At 52.4% G+C, this 24,422-nt stretch overlaps 1 protein-coding gene across 1 annotated transcript in view; it reads left to right on the forward strand.

Moving 5' to 3' along the window:
- ITPKB (inositol-trisphosphate 3-kinase B) overlaps positions 1-21,727 on the forward strand; it is a 120,969-nt gene extending 99,242 nt beyond the window's left edge. Inside the window, exons 3-8 of the mRNA XM_007534495.3 lie at positions 5,186-5,285; positions 7,047-7,260; positions 11,328-11,532; positions 13,507-13,608; positions 15,269-15,340; positions 18,917-21,727. Coding sequence (XP_007534557.1) covers positions 5,186-5,285; positions 7,047-7,260; positions 11,328-11,532; positions 13,507-13,608; positions 15,269-15,340; positions 18,917-19,132 — 909 coding nt within the window. The 3' untranslated portion in view covers positions 19,133-21,727. The remainder of the gene's footprint in view (positions 1-5,185; positions 5,286-7,046; positions 7,261-11,327; positions 11,533-13,506; positions 13,609-15,268; positions 15,341-18,916) is intronic.
- The last annotated feature ends 2,695 nt before the right edge of the window (positions 21,728-24,422 follow it).

Consider the following 24,422-nt stretch of genomic DNA (forward strand, 5'->3'; position numbering starts at 1 on the left):
AAGGCCTTGAAAATGGGGCTGAGGGCAAATGAGGATCAGTCCAAGGACTGATCCCCAGCGTTGGTCCTCCTGCCAGGTCTTCCTGGGGGCTGTGAGCTCTTTCTGTGACCAGGGGCAGAGGAGAAGTAGGACAGGACCCAGAAGGCCCTGCGAGACCCAGATCATCTGCCACCACTAAATAGCAAGCCAGATTTCCAGCCCAGAAGTCAGATCACCTCCAGGGGGCCCCATGCACCATTCATGCACTGCGCCCCCATCTGGACATTCTTCCTGAGCTCTGGGCCAGAGGCACCATTTTTCCAACAGACCTCTGTGGACCCTGAAAGGAGCTGAGATGGTTTGTGAGAGTCGAGGGTACGTGTTCCCTCAACCCCAGCCTGGGCTCTGAGTCCTTCTTCTTTGCTCCTCCTCCCCCTCCTCCCCTTTGACCTGATCCCACCCCATTGCTTCTGTCTGCTTTTTTCTGGGAGTCTAAAGCCTGGCTTTGAGGTGATCCCAGCTAGCTCTTTGCTTAAGGCAGCATCTCCCCGCAGCATGAATGGGGGTAACAGGCTGGGAGAACCAGCCTGAGGATGGCATTTACCCAAGAGCCTGATGGGGAGGCTTGGAATCTGGGCTAGATAAACAGAAAATTGCCTGGCCTCCAGCTTCACCTGGGCCCCACCCATCACCCCCCAGCTAGTAAGTTGTTTCTAGCCTGAGCTATAGAATGTTTGCAGGACAACTGTGTGTCTGGGGCTAGAGGCAGGGTGTGCACACCAAGTGTTCTGAGGGGCTCCCCTGATATCCAGCCTTTTAGGGCCAGAAGTTGAGAAGTGATTAAAGGCAGTTAGTTATGTGTGTTTGCCTGGAGAGGGCACTGCTGACATCCACCCACCCCTCAAGCCCTCTTTCTTGTGACTTCTGCCTTCACAGCATGTAAGGGACTGGGACTGGGGCTGGGTTGTCATGTTTTACCCTCCGACTCAAAGTTTCTCTGCACATCCTCTGAACAGTTCAGCTGCCAGGAAATGGGGTAAAAGGGGAGCCCGGCTGAGAGCAGTTTCAGCAAGGCCACATGGCTTGCCCACTCCAGAGTCCACTCTAAAAGACCACAAGGCCCCATACAGTCCTTTTATATACTTTTCCTTCAAAACTACTCTGGATGGGTTGGTGTCGGCAGGAGACACTGCAGTCAGGTCAGAAACACAGCAAAGGGCTGAGGAGACAGCATAATGGGTTTACAAAAGACTTATGTCTGAGACTCCAAGGTCCTAAATTCAATCCCCAGCACCACTGCAAGCCAGAGCTAAGCAGTGCTCTGGTATGTCTCTTTCCCTCTTTCTCTCTCCCTCTCCCCTCTGCCTCTCTGTATCTCTATCATTTAAATAAAATACTGAGAGTCAGGCAGTAGCACAGCGGGTTAAGCACACGTGGCACGAGTAAGGACCAGAGTAAGGATCCCGGTTCGAGCCCCCAGCTCCCTACCTGCAGGGGAATCACTTCACAGGTGGTAAAGCAGGTCTGCAGGTGTCTGTCTTTTACTACCCCTCTCTGTCTTCTCCATCTATTTCCATTTCTCTCTGTCCTATTTAACAACGACGACATCAATAACAACAATAAAAATCAACAAGGGCAACAAAATGGAAAATAAATATAAAAAACATAAAAAATAAAACAAAGTACTTAAAAAAAAAACAACAACACAGTGAAGACCTAGACATGGCAACAGAAACTCTGAAATTGCAGTCTTGCCTCACCTTTGCTGGAACCTGAAGGAAGTATTGAGTGGGATGAGTCAGGAAGAGAGGGATGAATACTGGATGACTCCACATGTAGGTGGAACTGGGGAGACAGGGTCAGAAGGGGAGAACAGAGGGTGAAACTTGGACTGGTGTGTGGGTACTGCACCAAAACGAGGAACTCGGGGATGGGGGGAATGGAATAGAGGTGCTTAGGGGAGGGGGGCCTGGGGTCCTTGATGGTTGGTGAAAATATTTAGCTGACACCTGTTCTGTAGAACTAGAAAGTCATAAGACATGTATAGGCAAATGCACTGTAACTCATTAACCTCTTCTCCCAATAAAAGGAGAGAGAGAGAAAAAGACAGAGGAATCTAATCTGTACCTCCTAAGCCCCAAAATGGGGGCCACTGAGGGGTTCGTGTAGCTGAGTCTTGCCCCATCTTGCAACCCCCAATGCATTAACTGAGTAGCCTGACTTCTGGCCCTCAGACAGCTCAAACCACCCCATTCAGGATCCAGGTCAAAACAGGGTGTCCTCATGGGCACTGGCTTGCTCAGCGATGGAATTCTTCCATCTAGTCAGTTTTGGGGTGCTTGATTTTTCCCTTGAGGAACCCTCCCCCCAAAGTTTCCAAGTGCAGAATCCCACCCCTAGTCTAGAGGTAGGTGGCTGGTTTTTCCAAGAGGCTCTTTGCTCCTCTGCTAAAAGGGGCAACCTGGTGCCCCCTGGTGTCCACCCATCTAACTGCCCAGCAGGGCATCCCCAGTTACACAAAAAAGTCTTTTGTGCCTGAGTCTCTAAGGTCCCCAGTTCAATCCCCAGCAGTACTATAAACCAGCCCACACTTCAGGCCCAAGTGCTACACATCTGAGCAGGAAAGAAGCCAGCTTAAGCTGGGTCTCTGAGAGCTGTTCCTTGTGCACGATGATGCTTAATGGGCTGTAGAAGAACGCCCCAGCATTGCCTTTAGGCCAGTCTGGCGTGAGTAGGAGATGCGATAAGACTAGAACTTGCCCGAATCAGCTAGCCCATACCTCTGGTTGACGTCAGAGGACTCTGCACCCCGTCCCCTACCAGAGGCCAGGGGGTCCTGAAAGTGTGTGGTGTCCCAGACCTTGAACAGTGTGGCATTTGTGTTTCACAGAGGTTGGCTTGAGAGGCTGGAGACCTAGGACCTAGTTTAGAGAAGTGACTGAGGCTATTGAGTGGAGAGAAAGCAAGAGAGAGAGAGAAGTTCCCAGCAATAGGATTCTTCCAGGTTGCTGGCTTCCCTCCCTGCTTGTCCCCTGTCTCCCTGCTTGTCCCCTGTCTTAGCTGGCATGGAGGAGGCCTGGTGTCCTGTGTGGCCACCTCCATCAAGGGCTTTAGAGTATGGCCTGCCACTCCCCCATGCCCAGAATGGGGCTTCACCCTACATGGCCTCTGTGGCCTCCTGGACATCAAGGGGCCTGATCCCTGCCATCTCCTGCCTGTTCCCTTTCTCCTCCTTCAGCCCATAGTTGAGCACCATGGGCTGCCTGGCCACCTCCCTTCTGAAACTTGGCTCTGTACCTAGAAGTGCTCTGGGTGTTTAACGTTTGGCAACAGCAGAGTCAGCATTGCCCGGGTGCTGCTATTTAAACACCAGGGAAAAACCCCATGCGGCTGCCAGCAGAGGAGTTCCCTGTGCACATACCCAGTGGAATATTCCACCACCCTACATGGGAGGACTGTAGTGGCTGCAGCCAAGTGGGGCCCCTTTTCCTGCTGAGAAAAAAAAAAAAAAGATTCCTATGGGAGCTGGGAGGTGGCTCACCTGGCTGAACACGCATGTTACCACACATAAGGACCTGGGCCTAAACCCCTAAGCACCACGTGGGAGTGCCTGTAGTGGGGGAGCCTCAAGTGGTGGGACAGTGCTGTAGTCTCCTTGTCTCTGTCTTACCCTCTATCTAAGAAATTAAAAAAAAAAAAACGCCACTAGGAGTAGGAGTAGGAGTAGTGGCATCATACAAGCACCAGTGATAACCCTGGTGGCATAAATAAATAGAAAGAGACAGAGAGACACCTGTAGCCCTACTTCGCCACTTGTGAAGCTTTGCGTCTGCAGGTGGGGACCAGGGGCTTGAACCCGAGTCCTTGCACACTGTAATGTGACTGCTTAACCAGGTGCGCCACTGCCTGGTCCCTGGTCATCACATCTGCACAGACAATGTGAGATGACGTGTTACATCTGGATGACAGTGGCCATCTCTAGTCCTCCTCCACTGGACCTTTGCTCTTGAGACCTTTCCAGAATGACTCAAGTGTATAACAGTTGACTATTCATCTCTCACTAGACAGGAGACCCTGAGGCCCCTAGACAGGGCACATAGAAAGACTCAGCCCTGGACTGGAGCCCTCTGCCTAAATCCTCCCACCCTGGGCCTGTCAGCCTGTCATCCCTCTGAATCCTGGGGCAGGGATGTGACCAGCAGGTGGTGGCCAGCGGCGCTCTTTCCCTCTGGACCTGCCATAACATCTTCGCCAGGCATGGGAGCAGGACTCCACTTGGCCCATCTCCTGCCATTTAGGCTCTTGCGTTGTTGGCCTCACACATCTCTCTTGATTGTTCCTGCAGCCCTCCAGGTTCTGTGATTTTAAAAAAGAAAGGGAAGAATACTAATGTGACTTCTTTAGACTTCCCTGGCAATCTCCAGCAGACGGGATCCAAGACACACACTCTTGGCAGCAAAGCCCAGCCCTTCGATCACGTGGCCTGGCAGAGTGCTGCCCTCACTGCAGAACTGACTAGGCAGGGTGGGTAGAATGCAGGCCACACTCTGCCCTTCCAACCTGTTAGACACTTAAAAATCCTTTTCTTGGGAGTGGGGATTAATGGATTACAGCACAGTTATTGACACATGGTGTCTGCAAACACTCTCACCCCCCAACTGGGGCCCTTTTCCACCATCATGCACTAGAACACCCAAAGGCCTCTTTACCTCCCCCTTTCCCAGAATCCTTTGCTTTGATGAAATACACCCCACCCAGTTTGTTTCACTTTGTGTTTTCCCTTTCTGTCCTTATTCCTTCAGTTTCACTTATGAGTGAGATCACTGGGTATTCATCCTTCTCTTTTTGGCTTATCTTGCTTAACATGGCTCCTTCAAGCTCAATCCAAGATGAAGTAAAAGAGATTACCTCATTATTTTAAACAACTGAGTATATATACCACAACTTTTTTAACCACTCATCTGTTACTGGGCACCTGAGCTGTTTCCAGGTCTGGGCTATTCCAAATTATGCTGCTGTGGACATGGGTGTACAGAGATCTCTTTTGTCCCAGAAGGTCCCCTTACTTCTGGGTGCACATGATATAGATGACAGGTAGGGCGAGTCCTTGGGACCACCTGTCTGGTGGCTCGCTGAAGTGAGTTACCTCAGCAGAAAACAGTTGTCCTCTTTCCTAATGAAGTGCCTTTTCTTTCTTTGTTTCTAGAGCAAATCATGGAGGAAAATAAAAAACATGGTGCACTGGTCTCCCTTTGTCATGTCCTTCAAGAAGAAGTACCCCTGGATCCAGCTGGCCGGACATGCAGGTAGTCTCAGATCCACTGACTTTCCCTCCCAAGGACCACTCTCTGGGGCCACAGGATGGGGTGGGAGGCCCCTGGCCCTCTGTGAACCCAGGCAGACCCTCCCCGAGACCCTGCAGTTGGAATCACAGACATACCTGAGAAATATGATATTGATGCTGCCTTAAAAATACTGGGCGGTGGCACACCTAGTCGAACGCCTGCATTACCATGCACAGGGACCCAGGTTCAAGCCCTTAGTCCCCACCTGTAGGTGGAAAGCTTCTTCACAAGCGGTGAAACAGTGCTGCAGGTGTCTCTTTCAATCTTCCTCTCTATCTCCCCCTTCACTCTCAGTTTGTCTCTATCCAAAATAAATAAATAAATAAACAAAACATTAAAAAATACTTTTAAATGTACATGATAGGGCAGGGGAGACAGCATAATGGTGATGCAAACAGACTCCCATGCCTGAGGCTCTGAGGTCCCAGGTTCATCTCCAGCACCATCATAAGCCAAAGCTGAGCAGAGTGCTCTGGTAGACAGACAAACAAACAAAAAATGCACACAATGCTGGGTCAGCAGAATAGCTCACCTAGATAGTGTGCTGCTTTGTCATGCAGGCACCCAGGTTTGAGCTCAGCCACCATTCTATTGGAGGACATTTGAGTCTCTTTCTTTCTGTGTGTGTGTGTGTGTGTGTGTGTGTGTGTGTGTGCGCATGTGTGTGTGTGTGTGTGTGTGTGTGTGTCTATCTGAAAAAGTCAGCCTGGAGCTGTGATGCCCCAGAGATAACAACAACAAAATAAAGCTTATGGAGAACAGCCTCACACTGGTTTGTGCCACCTCTTCCCCACACACACATCCATCCACCCCATGTCTCCCTCCCTCCCTTCTTCTCAGGATTGAACCCAGGGCCCCATCCATGCAAAACCAAGCACACATCAAGCCCCTCTGTCTCTTAAATTCCCCCTTCTCATTTTCTCCTCCATTTGAATCCAAGGAAACCGATGACCTCATCAATCTGACCCCTTGCCCACTGTTGGTCCTGGGGTTGCAGCAGCCATGGATGGGGAGGGTGGGAGCAAGTGCCTGCTGATACACATGTCACCTGAGACTGTCAACTGCTGGGTGCAAGGGACTAGGGTTCAGGGCCAGCCTGTGGGCTGCATTTCCCCCATTGGTGACATTGGAGACAACACTGTACAGCCAGCTGGCCCAGGTGGCCCTTGCTCTCCAGGGGGCCTTTCAGTGGCTGCCCATAAATTTGGCCTTTGTGACTCAGAGCCTGACACTGTTTTTAATCTCCCCACTCACACTGGCCCAGCCTGAGATGTGCAGGTGGACACCTTCCCTCATATGGAGCAGCCCCAGGGGGTTTGCTGTGGGCCCTCTAGAGTTCCTGCTCTACTGAAACAGGGAGACACCTCTGTTGGCAGAAAAGGCAGGCTGGGGATGGACTGGAATAGTTCCAGTAACACAAAGAGGAGGTCCCAACCCCTATCTCTTACCTCACACTCCAACTCCCAAGTGGAGAGCTCTCATGGCTCCCAGCTTCAGATGTGTAAGCTGGGGGTCAGGGAGGGGAAAGGGAACCAGACTGGGGTTATAGGCGGTGAGTGGGGCCACAGTGGCCCCCACTCCCCGTTAAGTGGTCTGTCCACCAGAGAGGACTTGAGCACCACTTCAGCACTGTGTTGGCCCTCTCTGTGGCACCCTGAAAAGAGGGCATCCAGGTTGGTGGGTCAGAACTGGGTGATTAAACACCTTCACCTTGCTCTGCAGGGAGCTTCAAGGCAGCTGCCAATGGCAGAATCCTGAAGAAGCACTGTGAGTCAGAGCAGCGCTGCCTGGACCGGCTGATGGCTGATGTGCTGCGGCCCTATGTGCCTGCCTACCACGGGGACGTGGTGAAGGACGGGGAGCGCTACAACCAGATGGATGACCTGTTGGCTGACTTTGACTCGCCCTGTGTCATGGACTGCAAGATGGGTGTTAGGTGAGCTCGTCGGGCCTAACCCTGCAGCAGACACCCTCCAAGGCCAGAGGTTTTCCATATGCAAAGGAAATAGAGCCCCTGGCTTCGCTCAAGATGGCCACTTCCCTTCTCTGGTCAGCTGGGTGGAGCAAGGCCTGACTGGAAGCTGTGCCTCTTCACTAAGAGGGCAAAGGGAACCTCCCATCCACTCAGGCGGGGTCACTGAGTGATAGCCCGCTAGGGGTAGCAGCTTGCTGGCTTCCTGCCCTGTAGCACTGGAGCAGAGGTTCTTATGCGCCCTGTGCTGGTGTGTGGGGGAGAACTGCTTAGGGCGAGCTGGACTGCCAAAAAGACCTGTGCCTGGGTGTGAGTGGCAACAGGGGTGCCGCAGGTGCCTACAGGAGGCGCCAAAACACTGCATCCCCCCAAGCTGGCTTCGCAGAGAACAGGCCCAGGAAATAGAGCTCAGGACCGAAGCCTATGTTTGCCTCAGATGGTTTCTTTTTGTTCTTCCATGGGGTTGAATTTAATTTCTTTTGACTTGCTATGATTATTTTATGAGTGATTAAATAATGGTATACAAGATTCTAAGATTACAGGGGTATAGTACCACACAGCACCCTTCTCCAGAGTTCTCTGCTACCTTGCACTGCTCCCGATAGCCACCACAGTTCTCACAAAGTCTTAGAGACAGTTTGCAACTTTTTTATTCTTTTTTGCAAGTCCACATTGTTGATTTATCTATATCCCACAAACAAGTGAAGCCATCCACTAGTTGGCTTTCACCTTCCAGGAAATTGAGAAAAAGAGGGCTGTGTATGATTGTGTGACTGTGTGTGTGCGTGTGTGTGTGTGTGTGTGTGTGCCAGATGTTTTCTGTGTGTGTGTGTGTGTGTGTGTGTGTGTGTGAGAGAGAGAGAGAGAGAGAGAGAAAGAGAGAGAGAGAGAGAGAGACAGACAGACAGAGAGAGAGAGAGGAGGAGGAGGAGGCTGACAGGTAAGAAAGGCCCAGCCAGCCAGTTCCTCTCGTCACTCGCCCTGGCATCATGTGATGGATCAGACAGAGAGGCGGCCTACAGTTGCCATGGTGCTGGCAGAGGGATGGAGGGTCCTGCTGTTCACTCTTGCACAATCCTGGCTCTCCCTCCTTCTCTCCATCTCTTTCTTCTTCTGTCCAGGTGCCTCCAAGCCCACCCCACAGAGAGGAGTCAGATTGTCCCTCCAGTCACCATGTGGTGATCGTTCTTCACTGAAGTCTAATTTTTGTCCCCAGAAGTTTCTCCCCTGGTGCCCCAGGATGTGCCTTTAAGGGAAGGCCCAGACTATCCTTCTGTCCTTCCCAGTCAGGTGGCAGCAGGACCCAGCCTGCCTTCTGGGCTTGGGATGCAGTGTTCAGACAGGTGGATATGCAGAGTCAAGTGGTATGGCTGGTGGGACAAAGCAGAGCCAGGCTGTCCTGAGTCCTCGGACCCACCCCATCCCAGAGTGTGGCCTCCCAGAAGCAGGTGACCAGAAGCCTGGCCACTGCCAAGATGGACATCTGGACACTAGGGTTTGATGCTTGTCACAGGGGTGGGAATGACATAGTCCCCCAAGGTGCCTTCAGATGAGGCATCTCAGGTCACCCATTCTGCATGCAGGTACACTCACACTGTTCTGGGGAGCTTTGTTCTGTGGGCACCTTCAGAGGGGCTTCCTAACCTGCAGACCAGAGGCCTGGGAGACCAGAACTGTCTCCAACCCTTCTGCCCTAGGTGAAGTTGTGGTGGTGTGTCACTAGCCCCTCTCTGAGGGAAGCCCCCTTCTTCATCTCTCCAGTCACGTTTTCTCTCCTGGCAGACTCAGCTCCCTATGTGACATAGAGGGGGTGTGACACGGGGCTGGCCTGTTCTCTGTGAGCCCCACTGCCTCGTCAGTGAACCCCCGTGATCATCTCTGCATAGTCACTTGGTGGAAGGGAGCAGGGTGGCAGAGCACTGTTTTGTGGGGCGACCTTTTCGGAGCTATCCTGCTGTGAAAAGGGATTTGACATCAGAGCCTGCTTCCTGTTTGGGGCACTCCTATGAGCTCTTTGCAGAAGTGTAGCCTCCCACTCACCCCGCTGGCCCTGCATGTACTGAGGAACTGGGGGTGCAGGGGAAGTGCTCATGTGCCTGCTCACGTGCCAGCGCCGAGCACCCTGTCAGGGCTGAGGGCACAGCCTCTGTCTGGCTCCACAGGCTCTGAGGCTCCTGTGCATGTCGGTGACCCGGCCGAACTCAGGCTGGTGGCTTTTCCTGCTCATCAGTGGTTTCTGAAAACACCTTTTTTTTTAAAATGGCATGGGTTTTGCCCATTGGGTCTGTTCCAGGCTTCTGGCCAGCAGTTTGAAGAGGGCATGGGAAGTGGTGGGCAGAGCGGGGAGCCAGGGCCAGGCCTGCTAGCACAGCAAGGCATTTCAGGGCAGCTCCCACCCACACAGAGGACACTTCCCTCTGGGGCAACTGGCCTGCAGGCTTCAGTGTCAGGGAGGGTCACTGGCACATCTGGGGCCCTCAAAGGGGCTGGAAGGGAGTTTAAAACAGGAGAGGGGGTGAAGAAATAGCTCACTGGGGGCAGGGGTGCTACAGGGAGATGGTGCAGCTGCTTGAGCACACATTTTCCCATGCACAAAGGCCCGGGTTCAAGCCCCCAGTCCTCACCTATGGGGGCTGGGGGGGGGGAGTTTTATAAGTGGTGAAGCAGTGTTGCAGGTGTCTATATTTTCTTCCTATCTCCTCTTCCCTCTCAACTTCTCTCTGACTTGTCAAATTAAATAATAATAAACAGCTCAGCAGGTAGGACACCTGCCTCGCCAGGCACACAGCCAAGGTTCGAGCCCAGCACATCACACAAGGAAGGTTACAGTGGCACTAGAGGGTACACTAGGGCTGTGAAGTCCCTCTACCTCTCTTCCCCCCCCCCCAATGAAAAAATGGACTAGGAGTGGTGGAATCATGCATGTGCAAAGCCCTGGTGACACCCAAAACTAGTAAATGAATGCATGAATAATAATAACAGTCACAATAAAATAAAATGGGAGCAGGGAAGAGGCCTTTGTGATGCATAATGTTTGTGTGGATAGGTAGGGAGAACAGGACAGGATGGTTCCCCATCTCATTTGGCCACGTATTAAGACAGGCAGTTGGGTCTGGGGGGTTCAGCCTTAGACTGCTGCAGTGTAAGGGAGAAAGATAAGACACCTACAGCCCTGCTTCACTACTTGTGAAGCAACCTGCCTGCAGGTGGGGGCTGGTTGAATCCAGGTCCTTGCACATGGTAACATCATCACTGCCAGGCCTCTGGACTCAGTCTCACTTTAGTTGACATTAAACAGCTATGAATCAAAAAAGAAGCAGAGCAGAGAGGAATCTGAAATGCCATTGTCCCTCCTCCCTCCCATCTCCTCCACTTTGGGGGACACAGGTAGATGTAGGAAGACAACACTGAACCCAAGATGCCTAGCTGGTTTTTGGCAAGAGTAGCACAGTAGACAGTTTAGCTGGCCAGACTGGGGCTAGGGGTCCACTCTCTGCATGCATGGAGGCTTTGAGCTTCCTCCCCACTTGGAGACAGGGAGCTGGGCTGCCTCTCCGTCTCGGACGGGGCGGGGGGTGGGGGGGCAGGGACTGGATGGCTGTGTTGTGTTAGTCTTTCCACTGGAACTCGGGCCAAAGGAGCAGTGGGCAGACGAAGACCTGCTGTCTATGAACTGTTGTGTCCCCACCATGGGCTTCTCTCTTTGTTACTGTGGTCACCACCACGTATGACCACTGAACTCAGTGGACTCCACCATGAGCCCTTTCTCCTAGCCTCCCTTCCAGAGGACGAAGGGAAAGGGGTGGCAAAAGAAACCACTGAGTTGCCTGGCCCCTCTCCCCTGTGAAGGTCTGTCTTCCCCAGAAGGAGTTGCTGTATCGGTGTTAGGTCTTGGAATAAAGCTGCTTGCACCCGACAGGACTGCTGCAGCTCTGACAATCTCATACCCTTCCCAGCCCCTACCCATTCTGGGTGGGCCTCCCTTGGCCACAGTGAGCATCACCTCACCTATGGCCTCGCCTCCTATGCAGGACCTACCTGGAGGAGGAGCTAACCAAGGCCCGGAAGAAGCCCAGCCTCCGGAAAGACATGTACCAGAAGATGATTGAGGTGGACCCTGAGGCCCCAACTGAGGAGGAGAAGGCGCAGCGGGCAGTGACCAAGCCGCGGTACATGCAGTGGCGGGAGACCATCAGCTCCACGGCCACGCTCGGCTTCCGGATCGAGGGCATCAAGGTGAGGCCCACCCTCAGCGTCCACCTGGGGTCCACTGTCTGCACACATGTAGGCCCTGAGCTTCCTCCTTGCTCAGGGGCAGGGAGCCGGGCCATCCCTCCATCTGGTAAGAGAGGCCTTGGACTGGAAGGCTGAACATTGACATTGAGGCCCCTCACCCTCCAACAGAGGCTGCACCCCAATATATTTTCAAAAGATATTTATTTAGTGGATAGAGACAGAAATTAAGAGGAGACGAGGCGATAGAGACGAAGAGAGAAATGTAAGACACCTGCAGCCCTGCTTCACCGCTTGTGAGGCATCCCCCTGCAGGTGGGGACTGGGGACTTGAACCCAGGTCCTTGAATATGGTAATGTATGTGCTCTACCTGGTGTACCACTGCCAGGCCCCTGGACTCAGTCTCACTTTTGTTGACATTTTTTTTATTTCAGCCCCTCTCTCTCCCTCCCTGCCCCCCCCATAAAAAAATGGACCAGGAGTGGTGAAATCATAGGGCTTTGTGCACACAACAAATCCATTGCTCCCAATGGTCTTTCCCCATCTCCCCTCACCCCCTTTTTTTCCTTTTATTTAATAAGACAGAGAGAAAATTGAGGATGAAGGGATAGAGGAAGAGAGAGGGAGAGACAGGGAGGCCGACAGTACTGCTTCATTGCTCATGAAGCTTCCCCTGCATGTGAGGGCCAGGGCCTTGAACTTGGGTCCTTGCACATGGTACTAGGTGCAATCAGCAGAGTGCACCACCACCAGGCCCACCTCACCCCCAGTCTCTAAGCCACGGCTGTCACTCTTTTCCTCCTCTTTCCCTCCAGGGAATAGTCTAAGATTACTTCCTCCACCAGGATCCCATTCAGCCCCTTGCTGGATGTGGGGGTGCAGGTGGTGGTCCTCGTAGTGTTCCTGGTACCTGCCTCAGTGCCCCTGGCCCACACTGTCCCCCCTTCTGTTGTCGCTGAGCACTGGGGTCAGTGCCACAGCAGGCTGTGGGGCTCGGTGCAGTGGAAGGGCCCACAGCTGACAAGCCTTGTCCAAAGTGGCCGTGGGGGAAGTTTTTACAGCCCCACTCCCAGGGCAGCTGCTTTGGGACCCCTTCCCTGTCTTCTGGGAGAAGCCTCTGTTTTGTATCCAGTTCTCAGACAGGATGCAAATTCAGGGCTTGCCACTCATTTTCCTTTGTCTGATGGGAACAGCCGCCTCTCCTGCTTCCTCTCTCTCATTTTTGAGTTGCAGGACTCCTCTCTGCTTGCTCTGAGGCTGTCTGCTGGGACCCAGGACCACCAACTGTCCTCTGCCCTGATCCCTCCAGGAAGCTGCCTGTCTCCTCCTCCTGCTGCTCCTCCTCCTCCTCTTCTTGCTCCTCCTCATCATCATCCTCTTTCTCTTCCTCCACCCTCTCATTTCAACCTGCAGGTCTCTCCCTCCCCAACCCCCCCCCCAGTTTTCTCAGAGGCAATCTTGAGGTGTACAGACCCAACTTTGGGGACTCATGGTGTTATTTGGGACAGGTCCCCTCAGAGAGCAGGCCTGCCCCTGCTCCAAACACTTGCGGCAGACATAGTGACCTGATTAAGGAAACAGAGCCATACATCAGGCTGTGGGGGGCAGGGCAGGGGAGGCCGTAGCACTTGCATTTGCTTTCAGGGGCCCCCTTGTAGGAGGCCTCATGGTGCAGTGGGGGCTAAGTTGCACTTGGAATGGGGGGGGGGGTACCTCTCTCTTGTCTAGGGCAAAGCAGGTGTCCTGGATGGTTGGGATATGGACAGTCCAGGGGGAAACCCTAACCTCAAGGGGAAACTGAGGCAGGGCTGGCTCCCTCCCCCCCAGGCCCGAGCTCTCTGCACACTTGCAGGCCTTTTCTAAAGCTCTCTACTTGCCCTGGCACAGTAGGACTACCACTCAAGTCCAGGTTCAAGTCTGAGCTGATCCCCTCTGCTGACTCCCCTCCTGGGCTGGGGTGTTCTTTCTCGCTTCAGAAAGAAGATGGATCCGTGAATCGTGACTTTAAGAAGACCAAGACGCGGGAGCAGGTGACAGAGGCTTTCCGAGAGTTCACTCAAGGCAACCCCAACATCCTGGTGAGTGGGTGAGGGGCTGGGGCAGCTCACCACATGGGGTGGGGGCTGTCCAGGGCAGGGCTGACCACACAGATCAGCCAGACTTCTGCTTGGGAGATGAGGAGGAGAGTGGGGTGGCCAGGTTCTGCTGCGTGGGTGAACATGGAAACACGTGGGACACTCGTTCTTTTCTCTGGAATGCCACTCCACAGCCCTGAAAAGATTTTTCCATCCCCTTGGGAAGTGATAATTGCCCCGTTTCCTCAGAACCTGGAGCTCAGAGCCCAGTAACACCTCCTGGCAGCCTTCAGGAGTGGGCACTATCCTCACCCCCATTTACAGAGGATGGGGAGCCCTGTGAGAGGTTCATGCACCAGACAGCCTGCACCCCAGACCTATTTTTGGCTTGGGTGGACTGGACTGGACAGGAGAAGTGCGCCCTGGAGTGTGAGGGTGTCATACCACCACCCCCCTTCCTGGCAGGAACTTTCGAGCTCTCTCTGAGCTCAGAGCTGTGTGGGTGGGTGGTACAAGTCTGTGGCAAAGGGCCTCAATGTTCGCTGCCTCACTGGCAGGCAAGCTGGACAGACACACTGAGCACCAGCTGATATTGGCGGTGTTGAGCCACTGCTCCCCTAAGGCAGAGTGCTCTGGGACAAAGACCTGGGCACACACCAGGCTGTGACCTTCATCTCCCAACTCCCACGAGTCCCTGCAGAAGACCCCTTGTCCTGAACCACAGCCTGCAGAGCAGGAGGGAGTGGGCCTAACCAAAAAACTAGGGGGGCCCTCCCCTTCCTGTTCTACCTGGGGAGGCTCCTTGGATCCCTAATCTTCACCTCAGTTCCCATGTGGCCCAATCCCTGCAGTTCCAGGGTCACCTGGATGAAGGACTTATCCCCCCACACACCTCCTGTGTGGGCTGTGACCCGGATGCAGCAGGAACTTGGGATCCAGGACCCCACAGCTCAGCCCATTTGGAGAAATCTGTGGAGAGGGGCCTGGCAGAGCTGTTGGGGGCACTTCTACCATCCTTGTGAAAGTAGGGGCCCCTAGAGATGGTTCTCACCAACCACACTCTGCAGAGGCTCCCTGACCTTTGCCAACCTTCCAGATGAATTGAGGGGTCCTGGGGGGTGGGAGAGTTGCACAGTCCTTGGGAGACTGCCCCTCTCAGCCCCTCCCTCTGGGGGAAGAAAAAGTGGGAGCCCTGCCACCCCACTTTCTCAGCTTCATTTCTAGATGAGGAGAGTGGCTATAAGGCACCCCCCCACCAGCACACACACACACACACACACACACACTTATTCATCTTACAATCTACTTTGCCCCCCCCACACACACGCACACAAATGTTTTAAAATTTGGTCTCAGGGAGTCAGGTGGTAGCACAGCGGGTTAAGCACACATGGCCCAATGTGCAAGGACTGATGTAAGGATCCCGGTTTGAGCCTCTGGCTCCCCACCTGTAGGGGGGGTCACTTCACAAGCAGTGAAGCAGGTCTGCAGGTGTCTATCTTTCTCTCCCCCTCTCTGTCTTCCCCTCCCCTCTCCATTTCTCTCTGTCCTATGCAACAACAGTGACATTGACAACAATAACTACAACAATAAAAAAACAAGAACAACAAAAGGTAATAAATAAATAAATATTTTTTTTAAAAATCTGGTCTTCTGTCCCCAGATCACCTACCGGGACCGGCTGAAGGACATCCGAGCCACCCTAGAAATATCTCCCTTCTTCAAGTGTCATGAGGTGAGAGAACTGTCATGTCCCTTTGGAGCCCGCACATCAGCTGGGCAGGCCCCTCCCACACTCCCAACCTGCCTGCTCCTAGGCCCAAGGGACATCTCTAGGGTGACCATTGCTACCAGAAGGCCATCAGGGTCAGGCCCCTGCTGCATGTGGGAGGCATAAGGTGACCTCACGATTGTCCAGCCTGGGCTCTATGGTTCTATGGCCCTGCCCCTTCTTCATGGTTCCTGGGACCCCTCTGCTGTGATATCCAAAGGTCTTAGGAGTAGAAACTCACTGAGCTGCTTAAGTGACCAAGTATCTCCCTAAGATCTTTGGGGTGGAGGGCAGCAGACATCCCAGTAGATTGGGCAGTTGTCAGCAGGTTCCTGGATAGGATTATCTGAACCCCCAGGAATGGTCATGTTCAAGTCTGGTCTCTGCAGGAAAGCAGCCCTATTGGGTGTGTTTGTTTGTTTGTTTGTGGCCAGGGTTATTGCTGGGGCTCAGTGCCTGCACTACCAATCCACTGCTCCTGGTGACCTTTTTTTCCTTTTCTTTCTCACTTTCTTTCTATTTATTTATTTTTTCTTTCTATTTTATTTGACAGGACAGAGAGAAATTGAGAGGATATGAGGAGATAGGGGGAGAGAGAAAGAGAGACACCTATAGATCGGCTTCACCTACTTGTGGAGCCTTCCCCCACCCCCACCCCACCCCCTGCAGGTGGGGAGTGAGGGTTCAAACCCAGGTACTTGTGCATGGTAATGTGTGATCTAACCAGGTGCGCCACGGCTCAGCCCCAGGTGTTGGGGGGGGGGGTGCGCTTAACCCAAGTCCTGCCCACAGAAGGGGTTGTGGCTTCATCTGGAGGAACTGGGAGCAGGTGTGGGGAGCTCCCTGGGGGGTGCAACATGGGGGAGTCCCTCTACCCTTGCACAGCAAGCTTTTTTTTTTCCTGGCCCCAGCTGTAAGCATGCATGCTCTCTCCGCTCCGAGGCCAGCTATTTTACTTCATTCAGAGTAACAGAGAGAGAGAGACACCACATCAGTGGTGCTTCCCCTGGTGTGATGGCTTCTCCCAAGTGGTGCCAGGACTTGGACCTGGGCCGTGTATGTGGCAAGGCAGGTGCCCCATCTGCTGAGATATCTTCCATCTTTGGTGCTTTTTTTTTTCTGTAATTCCACCAGAACACTGCTCAAGCCTTGCTTATAGTGGTGGAGGAGAGAAGATTGAACCTGTGACTTTAGAGCCTAAGGCATAAAAAGTCTTTTTTGTATAACCACTATGCTATGTCCTCTGCTCAAGGAACACTTTTTTTTTTAAAGATTTTATTCATTAATGAGAAAGTAGGAGGAGAGAAAGAACCAGACATCACTCTGGTACATGTGCTGCCAGGGATTGAACTCAGGACCTCATGCTTGAGAGTCCAATGCTTTATCCTCTGCGCCACTTCCCGGACCACCTTAGGAACACTTTTAATCCATCCCTTCATGCCCCTCACTCTAAGGCCTGAAAATGCTTATATTCTCCTCCACAAATGTGCTGGAAGACAGGATAATGACATTTCTCCAGATGGATTTGGTGCTAAGGTCAGAAGAATGGGAATAAGAGCAACATACAACTATATAAGAAATTTTATAGACTTCTGTGTGTGTGTGTGTGTGTGTGTTTGGTTGTTTTTTTTTTTACTTTTCACCAGAGTATTGTTCAGCTCGGGCTTAAGATAGTGCTAGAAATTGAACTAAGGCTTTCTTGAAAAGGAATTGAAGTGTCTGTGTGTATACTCACAAGAAAGGAAATGGAGCACCACTCTGGCACATGAGGTGCCCAGGATCCAACTCAGGACTTCCTGCTGGAGGGTCCAATGCTTTATCCACTGCACTAACCCCTGACCCCCCCCCCCAAACAAAAAGGAAGGCACACCAGAGCTTTCCACCTGCATGATCCCACCACTCCTTGAAAACTCTTTTTGCATTTTTTTTGTTTGTTTTTCCCTTTACAGACAGAATTAGAGAGGGAAAGGGACAGCTACCATGCACCTGATATGCTGGGGGCTCGAACCCAGGTCCTCAGTGATGGGAAAGTGTGAGCTATCTCCAGGTCCTCTTGAAACACTTTTTTCTGCAGTGCACTTTCTGTAGTCTCACTTGAAAACCAGGTTTAAAAAGACTTCTATTATTTTCCAACTGGAAAACGGAACCTTCTTGACTATACTCATCATTTCCAGGGTGGGGGGCACAGAAGAGGTCTGTCCTCTCTGTAACTCTAACGATTCTGGCTCTGGGGATTGGAGTGACTCCTCAGCCCCTCCCTGCACCCCCTCTGTCTCTTTCTGCCACCACACAGGCCACCAGGACAGGGCCTTACTCCCACACAGTAATTCTGGCCTGGCTAGAGTGTGGGAGGGCGGGAGGCTCCTCGGTTCTTTCTCTGCTGCAGACCCAGCCACCCAGGCTGTGCAGGGGATTGTGCCTCAGGCAGGGTGACCTGGACCTCACTGCCCCCACCCTGGACCACCCCCCCCATGCATTTGGAAATACACAGGGCCCTTTCCTCTGCCCTCCCAGAAACATCTCCCTTTAAAAAAATCTTTCTGGGAGGCCGGGCGGTAGTGCACTGGGTTAAAACACACATAGAGCAAAGTGCTAGGACCAACTCAGGGATCCCAGTTCAAGCAGAGGACTCGCTTTGCAAGTGGTAAAGCATATCTGCAGATGTCTATCATTTGCTCACCCTCTCTGTCTTCCCCTCCTCTCTCTCTTTCCTATCTAACAATAGCAGCAACAGCAATGACAATAACAGCTATAGCAACAACAACAATGGGGCAAAAAAAAAAATGGCTTCCAGGAGTAGTGGGTTCTTAGTGTAGGCACCAAGCCCCAGAGATAACCCTGGAGGCAAAAAAAAAAAAAAATCTTTCTGAAGTCACCCAGTTGATTACACACGGTATGATGTGCAGGGACCCAGACTGGAGCCTCCATATGGGGGATACCTGCAGAGTCTGTCTCTTTTCCTCTCTGTCTCTCATGCTTTATCTTTAAAATGAGGGAGAGAGCCCACTGGGAGTAGAGGAATTGTGCAGGCATGGAGCCTCAATAGTAAGCCTGGTGGCAAAAAGAAAAGAGAAGACAAGAAGGAAGGAAGGAAGGAAGGAAGGAAGGAAGGAAGGAAGGAAGGAAGGAAGGAAGGAAGGAAACATTTGCTTATTAATAAGAGAAAAATCAGAACTTCACTCTGGCACGTGTGATGCCAGAATCTAACCCAGGACTTCACCCAAACAAGTCTGACACCTTAGCTGCCATCTCCTGGCCACAGCATCTCTTGTCACAACCTTGGGGGGAGCGCGAGGGGACCCCAAGGTTGAGCTGCGGCCTGATGTCATGGAACAGGTCAGAGTTTGGGGAGGGGAATGGGTGTCTGCCCACCCTTTGAGTCTGACATCACTGTGGCAGGCATATAATTTGCAACTCTAGGGTGCCCACCCCAACTGATCTCTCCCCATCTCTAGGGGTAGGGGTTGGGGAGAGGGGTCAGGCTCTACCCAGTCTGGGGGCCTATTGCAGTGCTTAAGACCCAGGCCCACCCCCTACCAGGTGATTGGCAGCTCGCTCCTGTTCATCCACGACAAGAAGGAGCAGGCCAAGGTGTGGATGATCGACTTCGGGAAGACCACACCGCTGCCAGACGGCCAGACGCTGCAGCATGACGTCCCCTGGCAGGAGGGCAACCGCGAGGACGGCTACCTATCGGGCCTCAACAACCTCATTGACATCCTGACTGAGATGTGCACAGGCGCCCCGCTCGCCTGAGACCCCTTCGACCCAGAACCCCTTCTCTCCCTCCTCCCCCCTTCTTTCCCTTCTTGCTCCATTCTCCCTGCACTTATACCTGGCTCAAACCCCGGGCTGACCCTCCCGAGCTGCACTACAAGATACTTTGTAGAGGAGTCAACTTCTAACTACTCCCCCAAATGAAGGGTTGTCTTCTGGGGGCTCAGAGATCTGGAGGGAAGCTCAGGTGTGAGGGTTGGGGAGAGGGGGCTGGATGCAGAGCGCACCCTAACTTCTGAGTCCGCAGCCTCTGGCCAGGATACTGATAGAGGCCGGCTGCCCCCTGGTGGCCGGTACTGTTAGCACCACCCGCCACCGAGCACACCCTTTATCTGGGGCGGCTTCCCTATCTTTGGCCAGGCTCCATGGTGGTCTGGGCACAAAATCACTAGGAGCCACACATCGACTATGAGGAGAGTACTCCCTGCTTAGAACCCAGAGGCCCCTTCTGCAGAGTCACTAAGGCAGGGGACAACTCCCACCTCTACCCCCCCACACACACACACACAATTCATCTTGTTTCAAACTCCTCCAGCTTAGGATCGGAGTGACCTGGCTGTGCTCACTGGCCCAGGTCCCCAAAGTGACATTTGTCATCCTGATGCCACTCCACCCCCACAGCCACTGATGCAGAGCCAGAGGAGGGAGGGAGACCCTCCTCAGTGCCACACAGGCTTCAAGCAGTGACAGACAGGGCCGCAGGTTAGCACCCCATGGGGAAGGGGCCTGGGACCGGATCCCTGGCATCATAACTGCCCCCCTAAAACAGAGCTGATGGTCTCGAGCCTGGTGTGTAGGGCATGGGGCTGTTCCTGGCCCCTCCTGCAGCATCTCTTAAGTTTCTGGAAGCTTCATAGGGAGTCATTCCAAGCCTTGTTTTCATTGCCTAGCAAGGTTGTCCGAATCTTTGAGAAAAATGTACAGTCTGTCTTTAAAAAGATTTAAGAAACAAAACTTCCAGCTCTGGCCATGAACTTGCCCCCCCCCCCTAGGCTGACTGACAGATGCTGAGACCCCTGTTCCTTGAGAGCTCTTTCTAGAATGTGGTAGGCACAGTGCCTGCCAGGGGTGTGTGCCTTCAGGCCCCAGTCTCAGACAGGGCCACCACCCCCCATAACAGCTCTGGAGGCTCCTGGGGGAGCAGTTGGCTCTTCCACATGCCACTTGCTTTTCTCCTTTGCTGTTGCGGGGGGGGGGGGGGGGCCTGTGAGGACAGGCAAGTACTGACTTAAAAAAAAAAAAAGGAAATCGTTTTTCAACTCCTGGCTGGTGTTCAAAAGGGTGGTGAGCTCCTGTGTGGGTTGACAGCTAAAGGTCACGCCCTCCACCCCCGCTGAGCCAGTCCTTGTGACAGCACATGACCCTGTGAGGAGTACAGCCTGCCCAGGTTCCCCCACAATTTCTTGCTTCTCTCATGGGGGATGGGGCAGGGCAGGGAGAGTCCCAGTCCAGACACAGGTCCTGTCCCAGTGGGCCAGCCACAAGCCATCCCTTCACTCTCTCCAGGGAAGAAGTTCACTAAAGCAAGTGCATGCTCTGAACAAAACTTACAGGGGACCAGCTTCACCAGCTGAAGAGAACAAACTCACCAGAACACTTTAAGCTGGCACCAGCTGTCTGTGGATCACGTGCCTGCTGAGCCAATGGATTTGCTTTGGGCTCACGTGAATATGTGAAAGTGGCATCAAGTAGCATCTTTTCGGAATCATTTTCATTACTTAGGGGCTTGGGCTGGGGGCAGGGGAGAGGCTTGTATTTACCATGCTGTTCTCTTCCACACTTGCTGTCCCTCCCATCACTTCCTTGGACCCTGGCTCACTCCACCCCAGTCTGAGTGGGATGGATGGATCAAATGGAAAGTTCCAGAAACCCCATCCCAGAAAGGAACTCAGTGGGTCCTGGCCAGGCTGGAGGGTGGGAGAGCTGCGTGCACCTGAGCACAGGTGAGTGGCCCCCCTCTGTGGGTGCTGCCCTTGGAGAGAAATGGTGGTGGCACAGAGGGGAGGGGTCTTGGTGTTCAGCACTGCTTAGCATCAAGGGAAGGATTCTCAGCCACCTTCCCCAGACTTGCCGTTAGTGTCATGTTTGACGTTATTAAGTTATATTTATTTTGTTGGTTTTTTTTTTTAATTGCACAAAACACTAAGACTGAAAGACTAGGTTCTGTCGCTCCTGAACCCCCCCCCATGCACACACACACACACACACACACACACACATACATATACTCCTCTCGTGCTGGGGAGCTGGGGCAAGAGCCCAGGAGCAGCCCTGACTCCTCAAGATGGAACCTTCTCCAAGCTGTATTTAGCTTTGACTTTCTGCATCCGGTCAACCGTGAGTGTATATAATAACCAAGTCCTTGATTGGGGAAGGAGCAGGGCGTTCACCCCAGGCCAAGTGCCTTTTCTGGAGGAGGAGACTCCCCAGTGGATTTCCCTCCCTCTGCACCCCTCCCTGTGACACCTTGGAGGAAATGGAACTGTTACAGTCCCCTCACACCACTCCCTGCGCTGTGCCTGTCAGATAGACTGCAGCAACTCTGTACTTTCTAAATAAAGACCTTGGATCCTGTGGTGCTGTGTGCTCTGTGAGTCTTCTGCCCTGCACACCTGCAAGAGTCATCGTCTTCAGGGAGTTGGGGGCGAGTCTCTTGAATGCTGGAAGGATTCTGCTGTTGCTTCAACGACCCCCTGGATAAGGGTCAGCTCAGGTGGCATTTTAAAGTGCAAAGAATCTAAAACATTCCAAAGATGTCTTATCTAAGTACCACGGAACCTTACAGAATGGCAACAGAGAAGTGCCCCCCACGTCCAGTCCGCCACAGCCCCAGAGACACTCCTCTCACTTCTTGCTTAAGGAAAGGGCTCAGCAAGCTGGTTGTTGGGCACTGCGTCTAGCCCCATTGTCTCCATAACATGTCCACAAACAAGGTTGAGTTCACCGTAGGGATAGGATGACGGAGGCTTGAACAACCTGATCTGGCTGAGAGGGGTGGGTCTCAAGGTCACAGGGTTCCTCTTAATCTTCCATCCAGCCATCAGACACTGAGCACCTGCCATGTGAACTGGGTTCCTAGTGGAGGGTGTCATGAATTTCCTTCCAGGTTCTCCCAGCTCTGGACTCCTGTGCCTTCATTCACAGAACTCAGCCCTGAGTGCCTTACCATGCACCATATGGGAGTGTCAAGGCACCAGGGAAATATCCATTATTATTATTGTTGTTGTTACTATTACCTTTATTTATTTATGGGGTAAAGTCAGCCAAAAATCGACAGGGAAGGGGGTGATAGGCAAAGAGACACCTGTAACACTGCTTCAACACTCACAAAGCTCCCCACCACCACCACAAGTAGGGATGGCTTCAACCCCAGTTCCTCGCGCATTGTAACGTGCGTTCAACCAGATGTGCCACCACCCAGCCCCTGCCAGGAGGATCTCCAATGCTAAACATCTCTTTCTCTCTCTTTCTTTCTTTCTCTCTCTCTCTCTCTATATATATACATATACATATACGTCAGAAATTTAAAAAAATTATAAAGTTGGCCTGGGAGTGGTGAAAACACTCGTGTGAGGCCCCAGCACTGAAAACAGAGGGAAACCCACAGGACCTTTGCATCTTCTGTCCCTTTGGCCTGAGGCACTCCCCTCTGGTTATCACACAGTGATTGGTGATTAGGACCCCTCAAATTCCTACATATGTGGTTCCAATCTGTGCCTACAGGTTCATCCCAGTTGCTTCTGGCAGAGTCACTCCTTTGGGTGGTGTGCTGCTTTGCCATGCATACAAACCAGGTTCAAGCCTGGCTCCCACCACATTGATGGCAGCTTCAATGTTGTGGTCTTCATTCTCTCTCTCTCTCTCTCTCTCTCTCTGACATCTTCCACCAGTGAGGGAGGAGAATCAGCCCTAAGAACACTTCCTCCTTCACTACCTGGACTGATGGTGCAACTTGACTAGCTTTCCAAATGACAGTCCCATGACATTAAGCAGCAGTTGCACTTAGTGGAGCCACTTTGACTGTATGGGCCTTGCACCTCACGCCCTCAAAGGGACTGTTCTCTCACAAACAGAAAGTAAGCCTCCACCTCAGGCTTTGCTTCCTGGAGGCCCAGTCCAGAGGCACCTCAGTATGGGTCTTGGCTCAGATGATGCCATCTTGGATAGGTTTCTGAAGCCCCAGCTGGAGCAAGGAGATGACCACAGCCACTGCCTTCCAGCTTGTGCTCACTGACTGGCCCTCCCAGTGCTCAGTTACCCAGGGGGGTTAATATCTGACTCTTCCTGGCACCCCAGGGCCACGACTGGGCCCTGCTTGCTGCTGGAATGGATTTTTTTTTTTTATCCTGACTTGAGAGAAGCATGCAGGGAAGTGAGCCCCACCCCAGAGGTTCCAGGATTGGGAGAAACATATTATATAGAGGAAACAGGAGATTCCTGTTGTCTTGGGTTTAAAAAGATAATAGATAGTTACTGCAATAATCACATTGTTTGGCAATTGGATTAACTTTGAAAAATCCCTGTTAGGATTTGCTGTATCTTTTTATAAAAAAGATTTTTTAATATGTATTTATTTCCTTTTTGTTGCCCTTGTTTTTATTGTTGTTGTAGTTATTGTTGTTATTGATGTCATAGTTGTTGGATAGGACAGAGAGAAATGGAGAGAGGAGGGGAAGGCAGAGACGGGAAGAGAAAGATAGACACCTGCAGACCTGCTTCACCGCCTGTGAAGTGATTCCCCTGCAGGTGGGGAACCAGAGGCTCGAACCGGAATCCTCACGGCATTCCTTGTGCTTTGCACCATGTGTAATTAACCCAGTGCGCTACCATCTGACTCCCTGGAATGGATTCTTATGCTACCTTCCCCGGACAAGCCTTGTCTGCTTCTTATCAAGACCTTATTGCTAATAATTGACCAGTAGAAGAATGCAAAGACTTTCTGGAAGTGTGGAGAAACACTCTTGGATTGTGTTTTGTTGTTGTTAAGTTTTTGTTGTTTTGGGCTTTTTATTTTGATTACATCACTATGACTTCACAGCTCTGTTCTGACATTCTGAGATAAAGAGGGGAAAACACTACAGCACCAAAGCTTCTACCAGTGTTGTGAGGCCAGCTCGAACCCATGACATGCATATCACAAAGCAGACCCCTTCCCAGGTGAGCTGCCTCAAAGCTCCCTGTGGCAAGTGTCTCTCCTCTGCCTCTTATCCCTGCTTCCCCTCAGGTCTTTTTGATGCCGCCTCAACCATGTGCAGCCCCTGCAGTCATC

The sequence above is a fragment of the Erinaceus europaeus genome, chromosome 6 (genome assembly GCF_950295315.1).
Source record: "Erinaceus europaeus chromosome 6, mEriEur2.1, whole genome shotgun sequence".
NCBI lineage: Eukaryota > Metazoa > Chordata > Mammalia > Eulipotyphla > Erinaceidae > Erinaceus > Erinaceus europaeus.